The sequence below is a fragment of the Marmota monax genome, unplaced genomic scaffold, assembly GCF_021218885.2.
Source record: "Marmota monax isolate L192 unplaced genomic scaffold, Marmota_monax_Labrador192_F-V1.1 WCK01_AAM20220418_F8-fsc00035, whole genome shotgun sequence".
Classification (NCBI taxonomy): Eukaryota; Metazoa; Chordata; class Mammalia; order Rodentia; family Sciuridae; genus Marmota; species Marmota monax.
In genome coordinates, this window is record NW_026691961.1 from 11,118,241 (window position 1) to 11,145,527 (window position 27,287).

Below are 27,287 nucleotides of genomic sequence, written 5' to 3' on the forward strand. Positions count from 1 at the left end.
TTATCAGCCAATGTAAATTTTATTCTCCAACAAATGGCACATTTTCTAGGCATCCTGGTCCTCACCTTGAGGTCAGACCTTGGTGAGGTGCCTACTTGTGTGGGATACCGTCTCTCCAGGGCCTGCCTGGTCTGGACATGGCAGCCCATGAGCTCAGGGCCTCACCACCGGATTCTGGGTGAGAAGCCCTCATCCTTTCCTCAGTGCTGACTTTGCTGCCTGGCAGGGGCCACAGCCCCAGTTCCGCCTCTGTCTGCAGATTGCTCCCTGGGGCCTGATTGTCAGCCCCACCTTGGGCCTGGCCTGCCCTCTGGTCTTCCTGGCACACAACTTCAGGGTGGATCGATCACCCAACGTCAGATTCTGAAAAACAGAAAGGCCCTGGTGAGAGAGGAGAGGAAGATTGAGGACCGCAACACCCACTGCACCAAGGTTGCTAGAGCAGGTCCCTGATGCTGCAGGCTTGTGGCCGGGCACAGACGCAGCCCTGGGCAGACTCTCACCATCCTTCCTGGTTAGGGATCCCGCCACTTCTCCTTCCCGTTGAGCACCTGCAGCTTCTCCAGGCTCTGGGTCACTGAGCACAGTGCTCGTCCTAAGGAGGTGACACGACAGTCTGTGCTCTGCAGCAGGGAGGAAGGGAACTGGGAATGGATAATCTTGAGTCTCTCTTCCTGGGCTCAGGCCCTGCCCCAGAGCAGGAATGGCCCCAGCCACAAGGCCAACTTAAGGGTGGAAATACTCAAACCTGCTGTCCCTGGGAAGGGCTCCCCCTGCCTCCCTCCCACCAAAATCTGGTGCCCAGGTGGGGCAAGGCCTTGCTGCCCTTCTGAAGACTCACCCATCTCATGGACACAGTCTTCCAGGGCTCCCGACAGCTCAGGGAGGCTCATGGCCTGCAGGGATGCATGCCAGCCTTTGGAGTCTGTAGTACAGAGGGCTGTGCTGTTCTGGGGTGTTTTCCCGCCTGGGGCCCTACCTTTGTCCTAAGCTCTAATGACCAGGAGACCCTCCTTACCTAACTACTGGTACCACAGCAATCCCCAGAGGCTGAGGCAGGGGTGGCCTGTGCCTGTCCTGACCTCTCTAGTTGGGAGTCTATGAGGCTTTCTAGAAAGACCCATGACCTCCTACTTGCTGACCAAAGTTCTAATTACTGGTTGGGAAGTGGCCCCAGCTTACCACCCAGGTGGAGTGCAAAAGTCACTAGAGGTTTTGAACAGCACAGTTGGCCACAAAGGGGTCTTCTCAACACTGTAGGGACTGTACCTCCCACCACCAGGGATGGCATCTCCCCTCACTGGTGAGAAAGCAAGCTTGGTTCTCTGGGGAACCTTTCCCAGGACCTGAGAATGGTATAGGGACCTGGGTGGGTAAGGTGCTGACGTGAAAGCCACCAAAAGACTCTGGATGAAGCTCGGTTTGGGGGATTCCTTTCCTACCCCTCTGCCCCTCCAGAGGCTACTGTCTCCTTACCTGCCAATGGGTGGCCTGGGCCCAGGGTGGTCGCACTGTAGGGCTGGTCCTGCCTCACTCGGGCTGACAGTTCAGCTTGACAGGCTCTGCCAGATGCAAAACCAAGTGCTAGTGAGGCAGAAGCCTCCCCAAAAGCCTTTCTGCCCATGTCCCCAAGGGTAAGGAGAGCTGTTTTGTCCCCACAGCTGCTGGCAAGCACCCCAGGAAAGCCCCACTGAGAAGCAGGAGAGAAACGGTCCTTACTGCTGCCTGGGTCTACCCTGCTGGAGCCAGGGCCAAGGCAGAACGGGTGGGGCACTGAGAACCAGGCCTGAACCCACACCTTGCTTGAAGAATTGGTGGGGGGTGATGGCAGTGAGTCCCCACAAAAGCAAGTTCCTCTGCAGTTTGGCAGACAGACTAATGCGTCTGCCCCTGGAAAGCTCTGAGCCCACTCACCGTAGCTGCTCCAGGACAAGGGTGGCACCCTGGGCCAGGGCCCAGGTCTCCTGAAGCTGGGTGTGGACGTTCTTGCGAGCGCCATCCTGCTCCAACAGGCAGCTCTCCACCACAGCCCGCAACTCCTGCTCCTGGGACACCTGGCCACGCATGGCCTCCACCTCCTCACAGCGCTGCAGGGAGAGAGGCTGGGCTGGAGGGAGCAAAGCAAGAGGGAGCAGAGTCCCCTGGGGCTGGGCTTCCCTAAGGAGCCTGGAGTCTGCCCCACCTGACACCGTCCCCATCCTTGAGCTGCTGGGTGTTGCTCCCCTGGTCCCCTGTCCTTTACAACCCAGTTCCTCCACAGCTGTTGTTCTCTGGTCCTCACCCTCAGTGGCTCTTCTCTCGCGTCCACCTGACCTCCTGCCTTCCTCATGTCCCCTCTGAGCCTCCCGCCTTGTGTGGCAGCATCCACTTGTGTGTCTGGCTGTTTCCCTGGCTGACTCTGGGTCTTGCCCCGTCCCCTGCCCATGCCGAGGTACAACTCCAGGTACTGCTAAGCCACACTGGCACACACTCCTTCCCTCTCCCCCACTTGCCTTGTGCAGCTGGATGGCAAGCTCCTGCATCTCGGCCTCCAGTCGGTCAGCATAGGCCAGCTCCAGGGCATCACTTGGGGGACGGGCACTGCTGTGCCAGCGGGCAATGGCAGAGGTCATCTTCCTTTTAGGCCCAAACAACCTGCAGGGGTCAGAGAAGGATGCCTGTCAGCATGTGCTACGTGCATAGGGACTCCATGAGCCATCCCGCCACCAAGGCTGTGCCCTGGGGAACCCTTGGCTCTAAAGGATCACCTGGGATCCTGGGGCAAGGACAGAAACAGCTGCTAAAAGCCTCTGCTGCTGGCCCCAGGGCTATGGACAACAGTGTCTGCCTGCTCATGAGTCCACAGAGGATTCCATATCACCAGGAATCTGTCTCCCCACCACCCAGACACCTGCACTGGCAGAATGTGAGTCTGCATTCTAGAGTCTACAGAAGACCTTGGTGGCAGGTGCAGTCAGTCTAAGTTCATCTCCCAGCACAGTGGAATTACCCAGGCCCAGTCTCTCAGCCCTGCAGCTTATGGCAACCAGGGTGGGCAGTGAAGATCTTGTCCTCCAAAGATCAGAGAAACGGAGGCCGTGACCATGCTGCAAGCCCTGACCTGAATGCTGGCTGCAGTGGCTCCTGAGGGGTTTTAAAGGGTGGTGCCTTTTCTTCGTCTTTCTGTTGGCCAGTTATGACCAGGACATTCAAAAGCAACTACAGAAAATCACCACATGCCCAGACAAAGGCACAGGCTCAGAAAAAGCCCGAGAAGCCCACAGCAAAAAATAAAACACAGCCAACCCTGAGGAAGGTAGAGACCCTGATTTCCAAAGTGACTGCGTTATGAGACAAATGTCCTGTTTCCAACACTAAAAAAACTATAGGACAAAGAGTCAATAAAAAACAAGATACCATCCCGGAAGAAAACCTGACACATCTCTACTAGACAAAGACTTTAAAACAACTATCTTAGAAGTGCTCAGAGAACTAAAAGACGTGGAGAAGGTCAAAACCAAGTAGAACTATTAACAGAGAAACTGAAAAAGAAACCAAAGCAACTTGAGCCAAAAAGTACAATAACTAAAAAAAAAAAAAAAAAAAGAAATCACTGGAGAGATTCAAAGGCAGATTTGAGCAATGGAAATTATCTAGTCTGAGAAACAAAAAAGACTGAAGAAGCTGTGGGGCACCACCAGGGTGCCCACTCCACACTGTGGGAATCCCAGGAGACGGACAGGAAGGCGCCAGGAGAGCACTGAAGAACGAATGGCCGAGATAGTCCAAACTTGATCAAAGACGTGAGTAACACCCGCGAACCTCCACACGACGCCCTCAGCGACACCAGGGCACGCCCACCCGACTTCCAGAAGACAGACCCTTGAGGCAGCACAAGGAAAGCAGCTCACCATGCGTGAGAGCACACAGGGAAGGCCAGCAGGGCTCTCGCCACAGGCCCGGGGGCCAGGAGGCCCATCCACCGCAGTGCCCAGGAGAAAGTAGGCAGCAAGAACCCTCTAACTGGAAGTGAGGGAGGCTGGGGCTGGGGCTCAGCGGTAGAGCGCTCGCCCAGCACACATGAGGCACTGGGTTCGATCCTCAGCACCACATAAAAATAAAGATATTGTATCCACCTAAAACTAAAAAATAAATATTAAAAATGAGGGAAAAATTTTAAGACATTCCAAGATAGTAAAAGTGGAGGGACCTTCCTGCAAGGAAGACTCAGGGAGTCGTGCAGAAAACCAAGGATGCGAGGCAGTGTCTGGACGCCTCCTGAGGACACAGGAGCCGGAGCCAGGGCCTGATGGCAGGCAGGGTAAGGAGGGAGAGCCCTTCACTCACAAGGAAGGAGCATTAACGACATTAACTTCAATTGGATGCAAAGGGGATGTTTCAAGACAAAAGACCTATACTTATTTTGTTTTTATGTTAAAACATTTCACATTCAAGCTCTTGAAAAATAAGCCCATGCTGTGAATTACTACCTCTGGTGGAAATGTGACGATTACCTGTACAATTCTTTTTTTTTTTTTTTTTTTAATTTTTTTTTAGTTGTAGTTGGACACAATACCTTTATTTATTTATTTTTATGTGGTGCTGAGGATCAAACCCAGAGCCTTGCACGTGCTAGGCAAGCACTCTACCACTGAACCCCAGCCCCAGCCCAACCTGTACAATTCTTAATGTTCTGATCATGAGAAAAGTAATAGAAGTAATAAAACCCTAAATACAAAAAAAAAAAAAAAAACCCAAAAAACTGGCAGATAACGTCCAAGGGCCTCGAATGTAGTGGTGTCAGAGGGCCATTGAGGGGCCCTCTGTTTGAGCAAGAGGGACAGAGGACGCTGGATAGAGCAAGTCTAGCTGATGGCATTTCTCTGCCTGCTGGGCTGAGTGCCAGGAAACAAGATGTAATCTGGCTCCAGAATGTTTGGTTGAAATGGGGTGAGGCTGGAGGTGGCCCTTGGGACTTACGTGATACCGATTTCCTTCAGGTCACTCTCAGTGAGGGTCAGGAAGATGCGGAGGTCCACATCCTGCTCCTCAAACACCTGCAGGTACTTCAGGCAGCCAATCTGCTCCAGCAGTGTTGCAAGATCCTAGAGGGCCCAAGAGACATGCAGGAGCCGGAAGCTGGGGCAGGAGCGGCGGCTGCCGAGCAGAACCAGGCTCCTCCTCTCCTAACACCCCCTTCCTCAAGGTGCAACCTGGTCTGAGCCCACTGAATCCCCAAGCTCAGCTCTGGGACAATTTGCCTGTGGGTAGAGGCTCCATGCCACCCCTCTGCCTGCAGTACATCAGGCAGAACAGGGAGTCTGGATGTACAACTGGGGCTGAGGAGGCCAAGAAGGGGCACATTCCAAGACTTCTTGCTCACTGCTATTACTTTTTCTCTCATATTCCCTTGGACATTTGACTGCTGCGTGTGGCAACTGCTCAATTCCACAAAGGTGACAATGGAGCCTTTAAGAATCCCTGGTGATGAGTCCTGGCTCTGGTTCCTTTTGGGAGTCTCCTCTTGGAGGGTTTCATGCCTGCTTGTCTACATGCACATCTCCTACTTGCAAAGCACCAAGCCCTGGTGTGCAGACCCATGCTCTTGGTGGGACCTGGGAAGGCCAGGCTGCTCCTTACATGCTTCCTCTGTCCCTCCCTCCTTGCACGTTGGTGTCTGGTGACACATCACAGTTTCTGCTCACATCTCTTCATTCTGTGTTTCTCAGACCAGACACCCTCAGATAGCCCAAGTCAATTTGCTAATTCTTCTGCCTGCTCTAATCAGCTCTTGGACTCAGCTAGTGAAATTTTTATTTCAGTAGCACTTTTCAACTTTGGAATTTCTATTGTGCAAGTTTTTGTTGCTTTGAATGAAGGACCAAATTTTCCAAGGTGGTTGCTTCACAATTCCACAGGACCATAAACTCTCCAATCAACTTGTGTTTGAGGAACTGAAGGTGCACCTGCCCACAGGCCCGAGAGGGGACTCTCAATGGAGCCAGCAATGCTTACATATTTGTACCGTTCATACTGCCACAGGGCAGGAGAGCACCAGAACTACACTGGTAACCCCCAGCTTGCTCCACAGGGTGGCCTGCCACAAGGAAGGGGCTGCTGCACCTTTCATCATGTGCTATCATGCTGTCCCCACTTCATAAGCATCTCATCACTGACTTCTGGAGGCAGCTCTGAAATCTGTTCCCTAAGGCTGAGGAGGCCAACTTGACGTGGACAGTAAGGGGACAGAGTGCAATCCCGTCCATGAGGAGGTGAAAACCGCTCCATCTAGGCCGCTGACTGTTAGGGAGTTCATCTAGAAAACCCACCAGCACTCTGTCCTCAACAGTGCCTGGCCTGTTACACGTACATAAGAAGCGCCTCTCTTAATTACTGTAATAATTCTAATGTATGCAAGCTAAACAAACAAAAACATCCTAATGAAAACATGGGGGGAGGTGTATTTGGTTTCATTCACTTTGTCCTGTCTGTTGTGGAGATGGTTATTTCATTCTTTAATTACTGTTTATTTTATCCTTGGCATCTGAATACCTTTAATTTATTTAATATCCACTGTTTTGAATTCTGCCATTTCTTGAGTACCTGGTAGTATTAGTATTTATGTGTACCAGGAGTGTGGTTAGTATGTTTTATTTGCAGTAAACCGATCTCCAAAGATTTCCTTTTGAAGAGACTTTACCCCTTTCTTAATTTTCACATTCCTGTTTTACTAAATATTAAGTGTTCTTGGTGCTCATGTGTTTTGGGGACAAAAGTGAAATGACTTTGTCGTTACACCAGAATGTTTGTTTTTAACTCATAGATCAAATGTGCCTTAAGTTTTTTTCATTTAGATTTCAAACAGGTAATAGGCTTGCCATTTTAATACACATCATTGGAGATCTGCTTATTTGTAAATAGCCTATTGCTCATTTGGAAAAATAAACCAGTGAACAATATTTTTATATTGTTAAAAAAAAAAAAAAAAAAGAAGTGCCTCTCAAATCACAAAAGCACCATCTTTCCAAGAGTATAATCACCAGATTGACAAGCGGTCTTACCTGGGGTCCTGTGTAGGATGACCTCTCAGCTTGGGGCACACATCTTGGGGAACAGGCTGTTCCACAAGTCCCAGAGCTGGGAGGCCACTGGCCATCACTGGTGCTGGAACGATTCTTGGTCTTCACGTAACTCTTGGTTTGTCTGCGAACGGAGCTTTTACGGACATGATCTGAATCCTGTGGCAAGAGGTGTGTGTTGGGAGAAATGTGACTGCGGGCTGCAGCCCTGCCCTGCTCCCAGCTCCGGGCTTAGCTGTGCTGTTGCCCTTGTAGGACGGTGAGACCTGAAGCACTGATCAAACACCCCCCACCAGCCACGGAGGCCTCCTTGGTAACGCCAGGGCGAGCCCCCAACGGTGCCTCTGGTGTGTTCTGAGCACAGTGTAGACTGCACTAGATACTCATTATCAGACTGGCTCATTCCCAGTGAACTGTGAAGGAGCCCCAAGACATGAAGGGAGGGGAGTGAGACGGGAGAGGGGAGACATCACCTCATTGCTCTCGAGGGAGGCTTCACTGCTGAGCCCCTGGGCTCTCAACAGGCCCTCACTGCTGCTGCTTCGCACAGCCCCGAGGCTGGCACAGAAAACAGGCTCCTCTGGGAACAGAAGACAGGATGCCTGAGAGGCCTCACCGGGGAGGGCAGAGGGGGCGCCCCAGAGCCTGTGCCTGGGCCTGGTTAGCCAGCTTTCCGCAACTCCTTCCAAGCTGAGCGCTGCTTCAGCTTCCTGCTGTATGTCCTAGAGCCCCCCAGTAAGGTGGGCAGGGTACTTGTCCTTTCTGTGCACTGATAAATCCCAAGCACCGAGAACAGCACCAAACTAAACACGTCTCCCTCCACAGAATGGCTGTGAGGGCCTTCTAGACCGGCCTGCATGGGCTCTGGCCCAGAAGCCCTCCTCACCTGCCCCACAGCAGACTCTGGTTTTCCTCCCAAGAACCAGGGCCTTCTGTAATGTCTCCTGCTCAGGGGAGCCCAGCAGGACGGGCAGGAGGCATACCCCGGCTGCTGCTGCTGCTGCTCTCCACGTCCCGCTCATTGATGGGGGAGGTGACGTCCCGGTAGCAGAGGCCTTCACCTTCCAGGGGGTTCTCATCACTGGTGGTGAAGGTCATGTAGCCCCGTGGAGGCAGCTGCTCTGTGTATACAATGGGGCAACAGACCCACAGAATATGAGAGTAAAGACAGGCCCTTGTTCTAGGGGCACCAGCCTCGGGGGTTCTCAGGTGAGGGGACCAGGACGCAGGCAGCAGGCGGGGAACCTTGTGGCCCCTGGCTATGGCTGTCATCTGTAGTTGGCAAGTGAGGAAAGAGGCTGTGAGGGTTTTAGAGACCAGCCTGTCTCAGTAAGAGCCTGGCAGGGCGGAGCCAGCGGCCAGGGCCTCTACAGTCCCCTCACTTTTTAAAAAATTTTTATTTTTATATCTTTTAGTTGTTGATGGACCTTTATTTCACTCACTTATATGCGGTGCTGAAAAATCAAACCCGGGGCCTCACGTGTGCTGGGCAAGTGCACTACCACTGAGCCACAACCCCAGTCCTCACTGCTGCTTCTTCAAGGGGAAAAGTGAGAACAGCCAGCCAGATTTACAGGCACCTAAGCCAAAGAAGCCACCCACAAGGTGCTCCTGCTAGCTGGGAACACCTACTTCCCCCTCATACCCACCCCCGTACACCAGGTGTGTATCCCCTGTGGCTTTTTTAAACATGGGCATTTATGGGCTGGGGATGTGGCTCAAGCGGTAGCGTGCTCGCCTGGCATGCGTGCGGCCCGGGTTCGATCCTCAGCACCACATACAAACAAAGATGTTGTGTCCGCCGAGAACTAAAAAAAAATAAATATTAAAAAATTCTCTCTCTCTTTCACTCTCTCTTTAAAAACAAAACAAAAACAAACAAAAAAAAACCATGGGCATTTAGAAGTCATCAGTTCCCCTGAATCGATCAAGTCCAGCTAAAAGGATACCTGGTTAAAAAAGAAAAAAGCCCTGAGCTAAAAACTAACAGTAGCAATGCAAAACATGACCTTTGAATACACTGGCCCACGGAAAACAAGTACAGCCAGGCCCGCTGGTGCTCACCTGTAGGCCGGAGCACCAGAAGGTCACTTGAGCCCAGGGGCTCAGGGCCAGCCTGGGCAGCATAGCAAGAGCCCATCTCAAAAACCACCACCACAAAAAAAACACCTCAGGGCTGGGGTTGTGGCTCAACGGTACAGCACTCACCTAGCATGTGCGAGGCCCTGGGTTCGACCCTCAGCACCACATACAAATAAATAATATAAAGATATTGTGACAACTACAGCTAAAAAATAAATATTTAAAAAGAAAAAAAAATCAATACCTCAAGAGGAGCAGAGGCAGAGCCTTCGCGGCCTGGAGGCGAATGTGTCTCTGCCCAGGGGATGTGGGCAGAGCCAGGGAAGGCCCTTTACATGTCCCCAATGTGGACCCACCCACTCACTGAAGGAAATCAGGGGCTAGCTTCATTTCCACAGCAGAAGAAAAACTGCTAGTTTTACCCAATGAAAAGGAGATAAACCCACACCCAAGAGCTAACCAGCAACTCACACCCTCATCACTGGGATCAGTTCTGAATCTCCCTGAGCATCAGAGGCTGTCCCACCGCAGCCTGAGGCCAGGGTCTGAGTGTTGTCCCCTCTCTGTCAGGAGAGAATCCTGAGATGCAACACCAAAGGGCCCTCTGGAAGTATGGACTGCTCACCACCGTGGGGCTGCGGGGCCTCGCCTCCAAGTCCAATTGCTGTGATCCTGGCCAAGGCGCGAGGCCCCTCGTGGATGCTGAGGCCCTTCTTGCGACAGGGCCTCTGTCTCTGAGCAACAGGGTAAGACTCATCCGAAGAGCTCAGATCTTCATATTTTTCTGTGGGCCAAACACAAAGTTAAGATGATCTGTTCCATGATGGACTGATTCACTAGTCTTTACAGTAAAATGGGAAAAACAATCATAACTAATATTCCTAAATAAAGAAGGGAAGTGTGTTTACCAGAACTTGACTAGTGACAAATGCCAGGACTGGCCAGTCCCTGCTCGGGCCACAAGGAGCTGTTAAGTTAGCTGTGACAGGGGACTTGAGTTCTTACTCCTCTCTTTGGGTTTACAAAATTTTTTATAACAAGTCTGTATTGTTTGTGATTAGAAATTTTGAGGGTGGACCTCAATGGTGACGGGTTTGCCTAGCATGTAAGAGGTCCTGGGTTTAGTCCCCAGTATTTCAAAAAGGAACAAAATTTCATTCTAAGTTAAAGGGATAAGTAAATACATTTCTTCATAAAAATATACTAATATCAGACACAACTTTTTTATTTTTTTTGGTATCAGGGTTTGAACTCAGGGATACTCAACCACTGAGCCACATCCCCAGCCCTATGTTGTATTTCATTTAGAGACAGGGTCTCACTGAGTTGCTTAGCGACTGGCTTTTGCTGAGGCTGGCTTTGAACTTGTGATCCTCCTGCCTCAGCCTCCTGAGCTGCTGGGACTACAGGTGTACACCACCATGCCCGGTTTAATCATGTACCTTTAACACAAAATTTGGGGATTTAGTTGTATAGGGCTCCCCTTGATCATCGATACTATTTCTTTTTCTTTTAGTACCAGAGATTGAACTTGGGGTGCGTAATCACTAAGCCACATCCCAAACCCATTTTTTTTAATACCTTTTTAAAAAACTTATTTTTTTTTAAATTTTTATTTATTTATTTTTTAGTCATGACAGTAGAATGCATTTTGATATATAATACATACATGGAATGTATATACATCAATCATACTGTCTATTCTATTCTGCTGCCCTTCCTTAAAAACTTATTTTTATGTGGTGCTGAGGATTGAACCCAGGGCCTCACATGTGCTAGGCAAGCACTCTACTGCTGAGCCACAACCCCAGCCCCCAAAACCTGTTTGTTATTTTATTTTTTGGTAGTAGAGATTGAACCTAGGGGTGCTTAATCACTGAGATACATCCTTTTTCATATTTTATTTAGAAACAGGATCTCACTAAGTTGCTAAGTGACTCTAATCTGCTGAGGCTGGCTTTGAACTCACAATCCTCCTTCCTCAGCCCCTCAAGCTGCTGGGATTATAGATATACACCACTGCGCCTGGCCGTTTTTATGTTTTATTTAGAGACAGGGTCTTGCTAAGTTGCTTAGGGCCTCACTAAATTTCTGAGGCTGGCCTTGAACTTGTGATCCTCCCGCCTCAGCCTCCTGAGCCACTAGGATTACAGGTGTGCACTACCACCGCCAGTTTGATTCTTCTTTTGAGAGACAACTGAGGCATGTAAAAGAGGAACTGGCAAGATTATTTGAGCTGGTATTTACTATAAATATGGATATTATAGTATACTATAAATACTCTATGATGTAGTATTTACTATAGATGATCCCGAGCAGGAAAGGTGGCTGGCTGTGTGCCTGGCTCTGGGAGGAGGCAGACCAGCCCCTTCAGATATGAACTGCTGGCGTAAGTGAATCACAGAGCGAGAGACCAGGAAGGCCACTCTTTCCTGTACGTGCAAAGACCTACACTGCGAGGAAAATATGGTTCCATCTGAGCAGATAAAGGAAGTTATGTGAAAACAGAAACAAGGAGGAAGTGAGTGACGTAAAGTGGCTATAGGAAATGGAACATCCCACACATTCTCAGAATGGTTCAAAATAAATGAATGGGCAAGTGGGGAGCAGGCCAATGGAAAAAAGAAGCCAGGGTGGAATCATGCCATCAGATTAAAATTAGGCCAAGTCGGGCCTGCTGGTGCACGCCTATACTCCCAGCTACTCAGGAGGCTGAGGAAGGAGGATCGCAAGTTAAAGACTAGCCGGGGCAACTTAGTTAGACCCTGTCTCAAAATAAAAAATAAAGAAGGGCTAAAGATGTGGCTCGGTGGCTAAGTGTCCCTGGATTCAATACCCAGTTCCAAAAAAATATTTTAAAAAATAAAAAATTTTTTTAAATAAAAAGGTTGTAGGGGCTGGGGATGTGGCTCAAGCAGTAGCACGCTCGCCTGGCATGTGTGCCGCCCAGGTTCGATCCTCAGCACCCCATACAAACAAAGATGTTGTGTCCGCCGAAAACTAAAAAATAAATGTTTAAAAATTAAAAAAAAAAAAAAAAGGTTGTAGAAATAGGGCTGGGGTTGTGGCTCAGTGGTAGAGTGCTCACCTAGTGTGCATGAGGCACTGAGTTTGATCCTCAGCACCACAAAAAATAAAATAAAGGTATTGTGTCCACCTACAACTAAAAAAAAAAAAAAAAAAAGGTGGGGTTGGGGTTGTGGCTCAGTGGTAGAGTGCTTACCTAGCATGCATGAGGCACTGGGTTCAATCCTCAGCACCACATAAATGTAAAATAAAGATATTGTGTCCACCTAAAACTTAAGAATAAATATTTTTTTAAAAAGTTGTGGAAATAGCTCGATGGTAGAACACCCTGGGATCAATCCTCAGTACCAAAAAAAAAAAGGATTTTTTCACCAAGTGGGATTTATGCAAATACTGAGAGAGCTACAGATAAAATTCACAATCATCTCCACAGATGCAGACAAAGGTCCTTGACAGCCAGGCACAGTGGTACACACCTATAATCTCAGAGACTCAGGAATCTGAAGCAGCAGGATCACAAGTTCCAGGCCAGCCTCAGCAATTCAAGTGAGACCCTGTCTCAAATTTTAAAATTTTAAAAAGGGCTGGGAATGTAGCTCAGTGATGGAGACCCCTGGGTTTAATCCCCAGCATCCCAAAACAAAAACCAAGAAAAGAATAAGTCCTTATCAAAATGCAAAGGATATTCCTATTTTTAAAAACAAAACAAAAAACCCTGAAACATACAGGAATGGATGGAGACTTCCCTAACATAGCCAGCCTCTTAATGTGGCATTGTACCAAGACCAGGACCAAGGTGAAGACATGCACTAGTGCTCTGTCATGCTTGAACACTACAGATGAGAGGTGTCACCAAGATCAGGCACGAGAATCAAAGCAGAGGATTATCTTGATTTGTAGTTTGTACTATAGTAAACCTGGAGAGTTCCAGAGAATCAATAATAAACTAATTTGAACAATGAAAGAATTCAGTAAGGGCAGAGTACAAAATTAGCACAGAGACATCAACTGCCTTCATACACACTGACAATAAGCAGTTAAGAATACAATGAGGGGCTGGGGCTCAGTGGCAGAGCGCTCGCCTAGCACGTGGGAGGCCCTGGGTTCACTCCTCAGGACCACATAAAAATAAATAAATAAAACAAAGGTATTGTCCAACTACAACTAAAAGATAAATATTAAAAAAAAAAAATAATACAATGGTAGCAAAAACCCCATTTAGGACAGCAACAAAGACAGTCAAATACTTTAGAATAAACACAGGCAAAATGCATATGAAAAAAAATTTAAAACCTTTCTGAAAGCCCCAAAAGTACAAGAGAACCAAACACATTCTTTTTCTTTTGGATGGGATGATGTAACCACATAAAGATATAGTAAATCTACAAATTTATCACCATCTGAATAAAAATAGTACTTTTCAAGGAGTTGGATAAGTTGATACTCAAATCCACATGGGGGAAAACACACCAAACACACCCAAAACCTAGAGAAACATGAAAAGGTTGAGCTGTGAGGGGAAACAGCCCTAATCCAGAGTGAAACTAGCTACAAAAGGCTTCTGGTCAAACAGTGTGTGGCTCGTGGGCACAAATACAGAGACAGGTGGAACAGAACACAGGTAAAATGGAAATTCAGTAGATAACAAAGATCGCATCTCCAGCCACTAGATCAAAGCTGGCTTTTTACATAAGTGATACTGGTGCAACGTGGAAGAAGAAAATTGTTGGACATGGTGGTGCACAACTATAATCCCAGCTACGTGGGAGGCTGAGGCAAAGTTTAAGGACAGTTTGGACTACTTAGCAAGATCCTATCTCAATACAAAAATTTTACAAAAAAGCTGGAGAAGTAGCTCAGTGATAGAGCTTCCCTGGGTCCAATCCCCAGTGAAAAGGAAAAAAAATAAAAAGATAAAACTGCATCCATACTTCATGACATGCGAAGAAAAAGTATAAATGGATCAGGGATCTAAATGTAAAAAATGAAACCATAGGGTTGGGGCTGTATTCCAGTGGACAAGCACCTTCACAGCACTTCTGAGAGGCCCTGGGTTTGACACCCAGCACCAAACACACAAGGACTAGCAGTAAACCTGGAAAGTCTTGGTATTTTCCTCTTGGTATTAGGGATCAAACCCATTGGCACTGTGCCACTGCACTACATTCCCAGCCCTTTTTATTTTTTGAGAAAGGGTCTAAGCTGCTTAGGGCCCTGCTAATTTCTGAGGCTAACCTTGAGTTCACCATCTTCCTGCCTCAGCTTCCAGAGTTACTGGGATTACAAATACCACAAGGGTACCTCACTCATGGGTGAATTTTTATACAACTAGGGCCTAGGGAGACTGTGTTTTTACAATACCGAGGTTTGGACCCCAGGGAGCTTTACACTGAGCTACAACCCTAGTCCTTTGTGTTTTGGGTTTTGAGACAGGGTACTGCTAAGTTGCCTGGGCTGGCCTTGAACGTATGATCTCTGTCTCAGTCTCCTGAGTAGCTGAGATTACAGATGCGCACAACCATGTCAGACTGGGAAAAATTTTCTGATTCAAAATCCACAGGCAATAAAGATCAATACATATGGCAATGAACACTATCAGCAAAATAAAAAAATAAAAAACAGGACTGGGGATATAGCTCCATGATAGAGCTAGTACATGAAAGGCCCTGAGTTTGATCCCCAGCACCACAAAAATATAAATCAAAAATTAAAAAAAAACAGGGCTGGGGATATACCCCAGTTGTGTTTGCCTTGCATGCACAAAGCCCTGGGTTCAATCCCCAGCACCACAAGGAAAAAAAAAAAAAAAAAAAACCCAGAAAAGAAGCCTTTGTGAGGCTCCCCTCCTACCCCACTTCCCAGGGGCTCCACACTCCCTGTGCTATGCACATTAGCAGGCCGGCAGGGACCACTCTCCACATTAATTGACTGTCTTTCTCTCCTTAGAGCAAGAGCTGGGGGAGAGAGGGCCTCCCAATAGGGAGGCCAGCTGTCTTCTTCTGAATGCCTCCACAGCCAGAGAGAGACCCAGAATGCATAAAGCAGAGCAGCAAATACAGGTACCTGGGCTCCGGTAGAGGTTCTTAGGCAGAGCAGGCGAGTGACTATCTATCAAGGCCACAATCTTCATGTGTCCATATTGCTTGGCCAGCATCCGGGCCGTGGCTCCACTATGATCTCTCATGTCCACTCTGACTCCCTGTGAAGGTCAATGAAAGGAGAGTTAGGAAGCTCCCCCTCAGAGTCCCCACGCTCCCTGGGCCACCCAGGAGGGATGAGAAGACAAGGTTTGTAGGCTCCTGATCATTCCTAGGGTGGGAAAGACACCGTATGACAGGGAGAAAGAGGTACATTTGGCCAACTTAGCAAGTTTTGCTCTCACTCTCCTTTTTTTCTTTTTTTGTAAATATTTTTTAAGTTACACCTGGATACAATATCTTTGCTCTATTTTTTTAATTTTTTATTTTTTAATTGTAGTTGGACACAATACCTTTATTTCACTTATTTTTATGTGGTGCTAAGGATTGAATCCAGGGTCTTGTGCTTGCAAGGCAAGCGCTCTACCACTGAGCCCAGCCCCAGCCCCAGCCCCTCTTTATTCTATTTTTATAGAACCCTCACATGTGGGAGGCAAAGTGCTCCGCCACTGAGCCACAACCCCAGCCCCTCACTCCCCTAATGACAAGAGAGAGGTTTTGTGGCCATGTCCCAGGAGTAGTCACCAAGCCACCTCACATATGCAGCAACTCTCCCTGCCAGGTTCACAGTCGTGCTGGGCAAATGCAGAATGGAGAGGGGCTGCTGCACTTCAGTGGCAAAGCAGAAGGGAGTGGCCGGCAGCTGCCACACAGGACCCCTCCTCCACTCTGCACCTAGCTGTCTGGCTTGCTCCACTTCTCACCACAGAAGCAGCCTTTTAGAGAGTTCTCTGAACAAGGACACCACCCTCTGAAACTGAACTTGGCACTTTTATGCAAAGCTCTAAAATGTACTTAAAGTCTTTCAGTGCAAAGATTTCACGTGTATGACTATCCTAAGGACCCTAAATACAGAGTTTGAAGCACAAAGTGCTCAGCACAAGAGATATGCAATGGGAACCTAGAGACGAGAATGCTCGTCACAACCCTCAGTGGAGACACACACTCACAGCTGGTCTGGCCAAGGTCAGCAAGAACCAGGCCAGGAAACCACACACGCATCACAACCACAGCCTCACACAATGCCAGGGCAAGAAAGCAACACCAGGAGGAAACATGCCGAAAATGTTAACTTTTGTTTTTGTTTTTTACCTTTTTTTTACGTGGTGCTGAGGTTTGAACCCAGGGCATTGCATGTGCTAGGTGAGCGCTCTAGTGCAGAGCCACAACCCCAGCCCAATGTTAACATCTTTAAAGCAGGAAGATGATGGGGATTTTTCCAATCTTCCTAATTTTCTGTATTTTCTAAATGAACTACATAACCTTATTTACTTATGAAACTGAGAAAGTCCAGGCTGAGGCTGTGGCTCAGTGGTAGAGTGCTTGCCAAGCACGAGCAAGGCCCTGGGTTCAATCCTCAGCACCACATAAAAAATAAAAGAAATAAAGGTTTTGTGTCCAACTAAAAAATAATTAAAAAAAGAAAAGAAAAGAAACTGGGAAAGTCCAGTAAATTTTCAACTTTAAAAGCCTGTCAAGGGCTGGGGTTGTGGCTCAGTGGTAGAGTGCTTGCCTAGCATGTATGAGGCACTGGGTTCGATTCTCAGCACCACATACAAGTAAATAAAGATCCATCAACAACTAAAAAATAAATAAATAAAATAAACAAACACATAAAAGCTTGTCAAGACGTGGTGGCACATACTTACAATCCTAGCTACTTAAGAGACTGGGTCAGGAGGATCTCCAGTTTGAGGCAAGCCTGGGCAACATAGTGCAACCCTATCTCAAAAAAAAAAACCACCCAGATGGGTCTGGGGCTGGGGCTCAGTGGTAGAGCGCTTACCTCGCACATGTGAGACCCTGGGTTTGATCCTCAGCACCACATAAAAATAAATAAACAAAATAAAGACACTGTGCCCATGTATAAGTAAAAAAATTTTTAAAAAAACAAAACACCCAGAGCTTCAGCCATAGTCTCACATCTGATGGTGGCAAGCTGACCACCAAGCTGGAGAGCAAAGGAACAGGAGGAATTTAGAACATTAGAAGTCTACAACCCATGACCCAGCAATTCCATTTTGGGAATCCAATCTAAGGGAATAAATAAGGACACATACTAAAATTCAGGATTTTTGCTGCAACATTTAGCATAGTGAGAACCAGAAAGAACATACAGAGGTCAGTGAATTGAATCAGAACAAACAATGGAGCACCTCCTGTCCATTCCCAGGAGGTGGGAGAGCGCAGCAAAATGGACAGGTATGCACGAAACACCACTAAGAAAAAAACCACATAACAAAACACCAGGGTTTCCACTTTGGGCTCCTGTGAGTAACACTGCTCTGGGCACTCCCGATCCCTAGGAGCTCCCTGAAAGAGCTTCCATGCAGATGCAGGTTTCCCATTCTCCCAGGTATGTGTCTCAGGCAGAACTGGCCTGGCCTTGGTTAACTAGGTGTAACTGTCAAGAGGAACTGCCAGCCTGCTCTCCCTCAGCAGCCTCTGGGGCCCCATCTCTCCACACCCCAACCCCTGGTATTGCCCTCTTCATCACAGACATCTTAGAGGTCTAAGGAAGACTACGGATGTCGATCATTTTTTCACGTGCATATCTTCTTTGCCCATCTTTTAACCGTCTCTTCATTTTTTTCTTTTCTTTTTTTGCTGGCTGGGGATCAATCCCAGGTACTTCCCCAGCCCTAATTTGTTTTTTTATTAGAACCTATTAAATTTAAAATGTGAAGCCAAATGTGATGGTATACACCTGTAATCCACGGACTCAGAAAGCTGAGGTAGGAGGAGAGCCTGGGGATGTAGCTCTGTGGTAAAGTGTTCCCCTAACCCCCATCCCGTCCCCAGTACCAAAAAAAAGTTCCAAGTGATAAAATTATGAGTGCTATTCACTTTTTAAAACATTTTCTCTTAATATTTTTTTAAATATATTTTTTAATTGTGTATGGACTCAATGCCTTTGTTTTTATGTGGTGCTAGGATCGAATCCAGTGCCTCACACTTGCAAGGCAAGTGCTCTACCACTGAGCTACAATTCCAGCCCAACTTTCCCTTAATATTTAAAGAGCATACTCAAAATCATTATAGGAACAGGTGTTGATTTTAACTCACCACTGTACCCCTAATGCCCAAGGCACCACTCAATAACTGGCATCAATGGATGTACAAGGAAAATGAATTGACCAAATAAAGAAAAGTTACATCTGTGTAAAAGAAAATTGTTATAGTTCTTATTTCCGTGATGATTCCTCATTTGCTGTGACAAAATTATAAGCTAACAAACTGGATCACTTACGTGATTCAGAAAATACTGCACAATTATCTCATGGCCAGCAGCAGCTGCTTCCATCAAAGGAGTAAATCCATAGACTGGCTCCCTGCAAGATGGCACAGGCAGGTGATTAGTAGAAATATGTTCTCCACGCAGAAGTGCCCCTGCCAAAGACAAAAGCAAGCCAAGACCCCTGATTGTAGAAAGCGGTACATGCTAATGCCCATGCGGCCTCTTGTGCTCACTGGCACACATGCACGCACTTTCTCAAGAATAGGTTGGCTAGGTATGATGGTGCACACCTGTAATCCCAGCAACTCGAGGGGCTGAGGCAGGAAGATCACAAGTTCAAGGTCAGCTTCAGCAACTTAGTGAGGCCCTAAGCAACTTGGTGAGACCCTGTCTCAAAAAAAAAAAAAAAAAAAAAAGAGGCCTGGCATAGTGGTGCACGCTTGTAATCGCAGCAGCTCCGGAAGCTGAGGCAGGAGGATCACAAGTTCGAAGCTAGCCTCAGCAATATAGAGAGGCACTAAGCAACTTAGTGAGACCATGTTCCTAAATAAATATAAAAAAGGGCTGGGATGTGGCTCAGTAGTTAAGCACCCCTGGGTTTAATCCCAGTACCCACACCCCAAAAAACTAATGAGGTGAGATTAAAGAGTGATGCACGAGTTTCATTAACTCTCCTGAGTCTACTGCCTCTCAACTTCCCTCCTCTAAGGCTGTCCTCACTCACTTCTCCTAAACCCCCGCTGTAATCATGGTCACCAAGCAGCTCCTGCTCCTCATTCCTCAGAAAGCTGTCTCCCTCTCATCCACCCAAATCCCATCTTCTGCACTCAGCATCCTCATGAGCTGCTCAAAAGGCTCCCCTACTAATAACCCACCTCTCCTCCCTGAGCTTAGCACCCTCTGGCAGCTCATTCTTCTCCCCACACTTCCTGCTGCTCTAGAAGCCAGGAGACATGCTAAATGCTGCTTCTCATCCATTCTAAAACACACATATATTTTTTTCACCCTTTAACATCTCTGAAGTCAGAATGTGTTTTAAAATCAATAGGCAAGTTAAATTTTAGCACAGTTTTTATTTATTAGAGTCATTAGAAATTATGGTGTGTCTTAAATGGATGACAGCAGCAGCCAGAGGGCTGTGCACAGCATCAGGGGAATGGGTCCTCCTCCTCAGCTCTGGCACTGCTGGGGCCATAGGTATACCGGCTAAGGATAAGCATTTCATTTTTGCCATTTAAATTCCACTCACAGCTGGACTTAGTGGCCCACACCTGTCATCCCAGGAACTTGGGAGACTGAGGCAGGAGGACTGTCAAGTTCAAGGTCAGCTTGGATAACTTGATGCAAACTTGTCTAAAACATAAAGGGCTGGGAGTGTAACTCAGTGGTAAAGTGCTTGCCTAGCATGCACAAAGCCCAGGGTTTAATCCCCTGTACCCACAAAAAAGAAAAAATGAAAAAGAGGTCAGGAGCCTAGAAAGATGCACCAAATGTCCCAATAAATAAGTGTAAAGTCACATATATGGGTAGGCCCACTCATTCTGTCCCTTCATCTTAACCTCTCACACCAAGGCAGGGTGGCCCTGATGTCTGGTTAGCTGCCTCTATGGCTGCCCTCCTTAGAGTGAGGAGACCTGCCTACTCCTATGTTCAGTTAAGATGCCACAATCACCTTACGTTGGCGTTTGCTCCGCTATCCAGGAGGAACTTGACCATCTGCTGGTGCCCGGCACTGGTACAGTGGAAAAGTGCAGTCCAGCCATGAATGTCTTTCATCTCCAGCTCTGCACCTTGCTTTGAGAGAACAGAGTGCAGGTTATGGACCATTTCCCCACGTGGGTGGGCGGACAGCAGCGCCCTTCAGGCTGCAGGCTGAAAGAATTGAAAGTGATTACACACGCGTGCACGAACACTGTGGCCTGCAGTGCCTCATGTCCTGCCAGGGCAGCCTGGGAGCCCCTCGGGTTTCTGGGCCTTTGCCCCCTCGTAGCTCACCTGGAGGAGAAAGTAGGCGATGCTCTCGTTGCCACAGCTGGAGGCCAGCATCAGTGGAGTCTGCCCTTCTGGGGTCGGCACATTCACACTCACCCCTGCCTCGAGCAGCAGGTGCACGATGGTATCGTGTCCAATGTAGGAGGCATACATCAGCGGGGTCCAGCCACCACCATTCTTCTTATTCAAATCTAACTCTCTCCTAAACAAACGCAAGATACGCTAGACACGCCCAGCCGTCTCACATTTGGGGTTCACCAGAGCCAGGGGCCAGGCCAGGCCAGATCAGCTGACATTCCAGAAGCAGAAGTCCTCAACCCCCAGACATCCCCAGGGTTGGGGAAGACAGGCAGGGAAATGTTCCCCGTGGCTTGTATGCACACCGTTATAAAGTCCTCAGTAACTCTCTTCCTTCTCTAACTTCATATTCTCACCTGCCCCTCCTCCTAGCCCAAGACCAACAATTACCTTCTTTCATACCACCAGCTAGACAGATGGTACTTAACCAGGGGACATTCACCAAGGTCAAGAGCCATTTTTGGAATCATGACTGGGGAAGGAGCTACTGACATGTAGAAGGTGGAGGCCAGGAGGCTGCTAACACCCTGTGGTGTACAGGAAACTCTAAGGCAAAGACAAGAGGCCTGGTTTGTCAATACAGCTGAAGCTGAGACACCCTGACCACCTATCAGCAAATCAATAACCAGTCTGTTAGTGCAGAGCTGGGTGCACACAGGGTTTGAGGAAAAAGGGACTTAGACAACAAATAAGAACCACTGCACTTCAACCTACAGAAACATGTGAAAAATCTGTGACCAGAAAATCCTATTTTTCCACTAATATTCTGAAAATGCATTTCCCTATAGGAGAAATAGTGTGGACTTTACCAGTCCAGACTTTATGTGAGTGACGTTTTAAAATACCACCCACTCCCAGTAGCAAGGTGTACCATTAACACGCCATGGGCCTTTCCCCTTCCACAATTTTTTTTCTCTTCGTGGTGCTGGTGATGGAACCCAGGGCCTTGCCCATGCTAGGCAAGCCTCCACCTCTGAGCTACATCCCAGTCACCTCCATTTTTTTTCATTTTTGAGACAGGGTGTTGCTAAATTGCCCTGGCTGTACTGGAACTTGCAAACCTCCTGCCTCAGTCTCCTGAACAGCTGGGAGAACAGGTGTGCACCACTGCACCCAGCCTCTCCCACAACTGTTGCCTCTAGTGACGGGAACAACTCACAATCAGTCCACATGATGTGTGATCCACATACTAAGTTGCACCAGGTGATTATTTCCCACTCACTAGCAACACCTACTGACTGAGGGACACATGCCCAGGCAGACATTCTAGAAGGTCCTGACTGCAGGAATGCAGTGGCAACCCTGCAGGAGAGCCCCGTGGAGCTGCTCTGGGGTGAGACTTAAGTGACCTTTCCAGCCAAGCACTGCCTCCTTTTGGAAGGGGCAATTCCATGGCAAGGGATGAAGCTGCTCCCACAAAGCATCTCATTCCTCCCCTTTGGCTCCTGTTCTCCCTCCAATGCCACCTGCCTGTAGGCCCCAGTCAGGGCATATGGTGAGCAAGCCCCCCTCTCAGCTTGTGTGAAGCACCAGCCAGCACAAACAATGTCCCACCACTGGCCCTCCTCTCCTCTGTGGAGTCATTCTGGAACATACTTTTTAACAGGACACCCAAAGGTTTAAGTGCTTGAGATTTCCAAAGGAGAATTATAACAGGGATCTTTGTGACCCTGTGAGGGGACATGCGGACCACATACCCAACTACCTATCCCTAAGGCCACTCAGTAAAGGAGTCCTACAAATCCTTTGGCCAGCAATTTCTGAGTGATGGCTATGATTTGGGAGCAGAAGACCTAGGGCCATACAAGGCTCTGCTCTGACTCACCAGGAATTAGAGAAGGCATGGGAGGTATGGACAGACATTATTACTTCACCAAGTTGCCAAAGGTGAAATGGCAACAGTCAGCATAAAGTATGGTGGAACCTAAAGGGGTAAACCCTTTTCCAAAAATCACCTTAAGAATCACACTGTGGGGCTGGGGCTGGGGCTGGGGCTGGGGCTCAGTGGTAGAGCGCTCGCCTGGCATGATGAGGCACTGGGTTCAATCCTCAGCACCACATTAAAAATAATAATAATAATAATAAAATAAAGATATTGTGCCCACCTATAACTAAAAAATAAAATGTTAAAAATAATAATAATAATCACACTGTGGCCAGGCGTAGTGGCGCACGCCTGTTATCCCAGAGGCTCGGGAGGCTGAGACAGGAGGATTGTGAGTTCAAAGCCAGCCTCAGCAATGGCAAGGCGCTTAGCAACTCCGTGAGACCCTATCTCTAAATAAAATACTAACTAGGGCTGGGAATGTGGCTCAGTGGTTGAGTGCCCCTGAGTTCAGTCCCTAGTACCAAAAAAAAAAATCACATTGTAATTTGGGGTCACAGCAATCACAGGAAGATACAGGCCTGGGCCTTATAAAGGACTTTCTGTGTTACTAGGATGAAATATTTGTATGCAGTGAAGTCAGGCCATCCTCAACGGGCATCCTAAAGCCTGACCTCTCTCTTCTGTGCAGAAGGGGAGAGGAGGGCCCCATGGATTAAAATGGGAAAAGAAGGCCAAAGGACATTGCTTTCTATCTTTATTCTTATTTATTTGGGCATTTCTGCATTCAGTGAAAACCCCAAGGTTACTCTGGTTCAGGTAAGCTATAAATCAATGTTCATAACCCTACAATAAACTTTTAAACCATCTTCTTCTTCATCGAAATCAAAACTACCTTCTTTGCCAGCTCCCAGCAAAGTTACCACTGACAAAGGCTGGCTGGTGGCCCCCCAAGGATCAGAGGTCTACACCATGTACAAGGCCTCACTTTGAGGGATCCAACACCACTGGGACCCTACTCAAAAGGTGAGGCAAAGGAACACTCCCCAAGACCTCTTACCGCTGCACACACTCCTTCACCACCTCATACTGGCCAATAGAGGCAGCTGTGTGAAGATCCAAGTGGACATCCAGTTCCTCCCGGCTGACCTGTGTGCCCAGCCCATGCCACATGGACAAGCTGCGGTTCAGGAACTCCGGCTCGCTGGCTTCATCACTGAGTTCGGACATGGCTGTGGAGGGAGGCCCAGGGGTTAGGTCTTACTTCTACCTGCAGTAGGCCACCAGCCACATCACTGCCCTGAGAGACCAAGGGCCCTGGCGACCACCCCCAAGACTTAGTTTTCTTTCATTAACCAGCAGCTCCAACATGCTGACACTGGTGAGCCTGCTGTCAGACTGAAAATGAGGTTAACTATAGTGTATTTTCTCTTTAATTCACAGGACTCAGAGTCTAAAAGGGATTCTCCAGCAAGCTCCAGAAAACCTGAAAATCTCATGAATGGGTTATTTAAAAAAAAAAAAAAAAAATTTAGCCGGGTCCTTTGACCCAATCAGTTCCTGGGAGTGATGGGAAAGAACTCTGTATTTGGGGTCACAGCAAAATTTAGCACTGTATGAGGCATCTCCAGTCCCTAATTCCTGTCTAACGAGTACAGGATATGTCAAAGGGCTATTATTAAAATCACATGGGGGCTGGAGATGTGGCTCAAGCGGTAGCGCGATTGCCTGGCATGCGTGCGGCCCGGGGTTCGATCCTCAGCACCACATGCAAAACAAAGATGTTGTGTCTGCCGAGAACTAAGAAATAAATATTAAAATTAAAAAAAAAATAAATAAAAAAATAAAATCACATGGAAGCTGGGTGCAATGGTGCACACTTGTAATCCCAGCAGCTCGGGAGGCTGAGGCAGAAGGATCGCGAGTTCAAAGCCAGCCTCAGCAACTTAGGGAGGCGCTAAGCAACTCAGTGAGGGGGGGAAAAGGATAAAAGGTGGCCATATCACCTTCAGATGTCCTAAAAGTACAATGGCAGCTCACAGAAGCCATTAGAACCTCAGTTTCTAAGACAGGTGCAGTGGCGCAAACCCGTAATCCCAGTGGCTCAGGAAGCTGAGACAGGAGGATCGTAAGTTCAAAGCCAGCCTCACTAAGCAACTCAGTGAGACCCTGTGTCTAAATAAAATACAAAATAGGGCTGAGGGTGCTGGGGTTGTGGTTTGGTGGTAGAACACTTGCCTAGAATGCGTGAGGCACTGGGTTCGACTGCAGCACCACATTTAAAAAAAAAAAAAAAAACTAAATAAACAATGTGGCTCAGTGGTTGAGTGCCCGAGTTCAACTGCCAGTATCAAAAAAAAAAAAAAAAAAAAAAAAAAAGAACCTCAGCTTCTACTGAAGAATACTCCCAAGCATCCTAGCCTTCTTCCAAAAGTCAGTGACTAAACAACAAACAAGCCACCCATCTGGGGTACAAAGACCCTGCATGCCCTTGACAAGAGCACATGCAAAGGTGATGGGGCAATGAGTCCTATCCTGGAACCACCACCTCCCCACACAAGCCAGCATGAAATCACACAGGCCTCTCACAGGCAAGTAAGAATCCTGATCCTGAACAGACCTAGTCAACAGAGCCTGGATAAGAATCCCAAAAAGCTAAGTGCTAGTTCTTTTAATAGATCCCACCAGTCTTCTTTGGGTGTGTTCCTTCTACCTCAAAAGCTTCCTCCAGGCTGGGGGCTGTTGTCTCCCTATTGGATACTCACATCTGACACCTGCGAAGTGCAGAGCACTGATGGACAATAAGAAACAAACAAGGTCTCCAGGAGCCTATGCAGAATTCATAAGCCACAGAACTACAAATCTATTATGATTTATAACATATCACACATAACAGATGCTGCCCAATGTTGAGGAATATATCTCATGAATTATCTGTATGCAGCTAGAAAATCTTTTGCACCTCAATTCCAAAACTTCAGGAAATAGCACTGGGGATGGGACCTCTTTTGAGTGCTGGGGATCAAACCACTCAAGGCCTCTACCATGCTCGCATTCTACCACCTAGCTACATCCTGAGCCCCAAGACCTGAACTCCTGAGCTCAAGCAGATGATCGCGTCCACTCGGCGTTCAGAGAAGCCAGGACTACAGGTGCCCGCCACGCTGGCTTTCACTCTCATTCCGCCTGTCCATTTTGTAAAATTCTTAAATCTGTTACTTTTTTTTTTTTTTTTTTTGTAGATGGACACAATACCTTTATTTATTTTATTTTTACGTGGTGCTGCGGAACGAACCCAGCGCCTCACATGTGCTAGGCAGGCACTCTACCACTAAGTGCAACCCCAGCCCAAATCTATTACTTTTAAAATAAGGAATTTCAAAATCCTGAAGCTGGGGCTGCCACGCCACGGGAGGAGGTCCGTCCAGGAGCCCAGGGGCGACCCGGCGACAGCGCGCGCCCGCGGCCCTGGGGTTGCTCCACGCCTCCCGCAGGCGCGCGAACCCTGCCGCCCCGCGCAGGGCCGTCCCACTCCGCGCCTCAGAGCCAGGCACCGCGCCACCAAGGCCTGCCCGCGGGCGAGCGCACAGCCGCGCCCGAACACCGGGCCCCGAAGCTGCAGGTGCCGCCGCGGAGCCTACCTGCGCCGGCCCCAGCCGCTCCTCGCGGACCGCCGCCCCGGGGCCCGGCTCGCCCCGGAAGTAATTGCGGGAGCGCGCGAGGCATGCCGGGACGCCCCGAGTCCTGGGATGGGCTCCTCCGCCCCCTCCGCCGGCCCAGGAGCCAATCCTGGGGCAGGAAGCAGGGTGGGACGCGGTTAGTCGCCCACCGGCTCTCCGAGTGCCGGCGCGACGGTGCGGATGCGAGGATCTGCCCGCGGGGTCAGGGCCACCGGAGGGCAGGCGCGGGCTGGCCCGACGCGGCTGGGACGGGCCGCGGGTGTCGGAAGGCAAAGGCTGGCGCCGCGGAGCGGCGGCGTCTAGTCGCCGTGGCAACCGGCGCCTCGCGGGTCTAACGGGCTGCCGCTGGGAACCACCTTAGACGCAGCGGGACTTCGACACGGGACCGCACGGTCGGGTCGGTCTTCACAGAGCCCCCCACCTGCCACCTTCCCCCGAAACATGTTGGGCATTTTCCGCTCCTCCGACCCACCTCTGCCGGTAATGCCCCACGCCTTCTGCCTGCCCGTCAGAGGAGCGTGTCGGTCTCTGGTGGCTCCCTTCACCTCGGCGACTCACTTGCCCCGGAAATGCTGAGCCCTGAATGGCCGAGCTGGGGCGTGCTGCAGAAGCCTCCCGCCTCTGCCGCCCCCGGCTCGGGACACACCGAGCACCTGCCCTCTTTTGCAGACGCGGACGAAGCCAGGAGCCCCCAGCCAAGTCTCCTGCCGCTGCCCTGGCCAGTTCTTAGGCTCAGCCGGCTCTCAGCCACAGGGGTTCCCCAGACCTTCACCCACATTCCTAAAGCTCCTTGTCTCCTGAGGAACCCGAGGCCTTTTAGGCTCTAGGATACAAAGAGGCTAATCAGTGTGTGGGTCCAAGGGGCCAATTTGAGCGGCGACACCAAACCAGATCTGTTGGGGATTCCAAAAAGATACAGTAAAGTAATTAGGCTTGAAAATACCCCTAACTTTAAATTTTATTATTTTTATTTATTTATTTATTTTGGTATGGGGATTGAACCCGGGGGTGCTTAACCACTGAACCACATCCCCAGGCCAATTTTATATTTTATTTAGAGACAGGGTCCCACTAAATTACTAAAGCTGGCTTTCAACTTGTGATCCTCCT

The 27,287-nt window shown here is 48.7% G+C and overlaps 2 protein-coding genes across 16 annotated transcripts in view; one reads left to right on the plus strand and one right to left on the minus strand.

Moving 5' to 3' along the window:
• Anks3 (ankyrin repeat and sterile alpha motif domain containing 3) lies at positions 1 to 26,719 on the minus strand. Of its 7 annotated transcripts, none has more exons than XM_046444514.2 (17): positions 26,650 to 26,719; positions 23,558 to 23,729; positions 20,598 to 20,796; positions 20,275 to 20,396; positions 18,615 to 18,696; positions 15,231 to 15,366; positions 9,766 to 9,924; positions 8,042 to 8,179; positions 7,532 to 7,638; positions 7,041 to 7,217; positions 4,960 to 5,084; positions 2,493 to 2,634; positions 1,915 to 2,087; positions 1,477 to 1,562; positions 842 to 925; positions 504 to 595; positions 1 to 363 (listed from the first exon to the last, which is right to left on the minus strand). In XM_046444514.2, the coding sequence occupies exons 2-16, from the start codon at positions 23,725 to 23,727 to the stop codon at positions 516 to 518; spliced, it is 1,980 nt and encodes a 659-aa protein (XP_046300470.1). In that variant the 5' UTR covers positions 23,728 to 23,729; positions 26,650 to 26,719; the 3' UTR covers positions 1 to 363; positions 504 to 515. The 7 variants fall into 7 exon arrangements, 6 of the variants coding, with proteins under 6 accessions (XP_046300470.1, XP_046300467.1, XP_046300480.1 ...); XM_046444511.1 differs by lacking the exon at positions 26,650 to 26,719 and adding an exon at positions 26,139 to 26,201; XM_046444524.2 differs by lacking the exons at positions 20,598 to 20,796; positions 26,650 to 26,719 and having other exon boundaries at positions 23,558 to 23,697.
• Positions 26,269 to 27,287, plus strand: part of Dnaaf8 (dynein axonemal assembly factor 8) — a 13,316-nt gene continuing 12,297 nt past the window's right edge. For 2 of the 9 annotated variants that reach the window (XM_046444617.2, XM_046444610.2), the window contains exon 1: positions 26,271 to 26,657. In XM_046444617.2, coding sequence (XP_046300573.1) covers positions 26,619 to 26,657 — 39 coding nt within the window. In that variant the 5' untranslated portion in view covers positions 26,271 to 26,618. Of the gene's footprint in view, positions 26,658 to 27,287 lie in introns of all 9 variants that reach the window. The other 7 variants (XM_046444570.2, XM_046444575.2, XM_046444598.2 and 4 more) reach the window with 5 other exon arrangements.

Coding starts and splice junctions, on each gene's coding strand:
- Anks3 (XM_046444514.2), bottom strand. CDS start 23,727: ATGTCCGAACTCAGTGATGAAGCCAGCGAGCCGGAGTTCCTGAACCGC. Junction 20,797..23,557: donor GTGAAGGAGTGTGTGCAGCG/GTAAGAGGTCTT, acceptor GCGTTTGTTTAG/GAGAGAGTTAGATTTGAATA. Junction 18,697..20,274: donor GGAGCAAACGCCAACGTAAG/GTGATTGTGGCA, acceptor GCCATCTTGCAG/GGAGCCAGTCTATGGATTTA.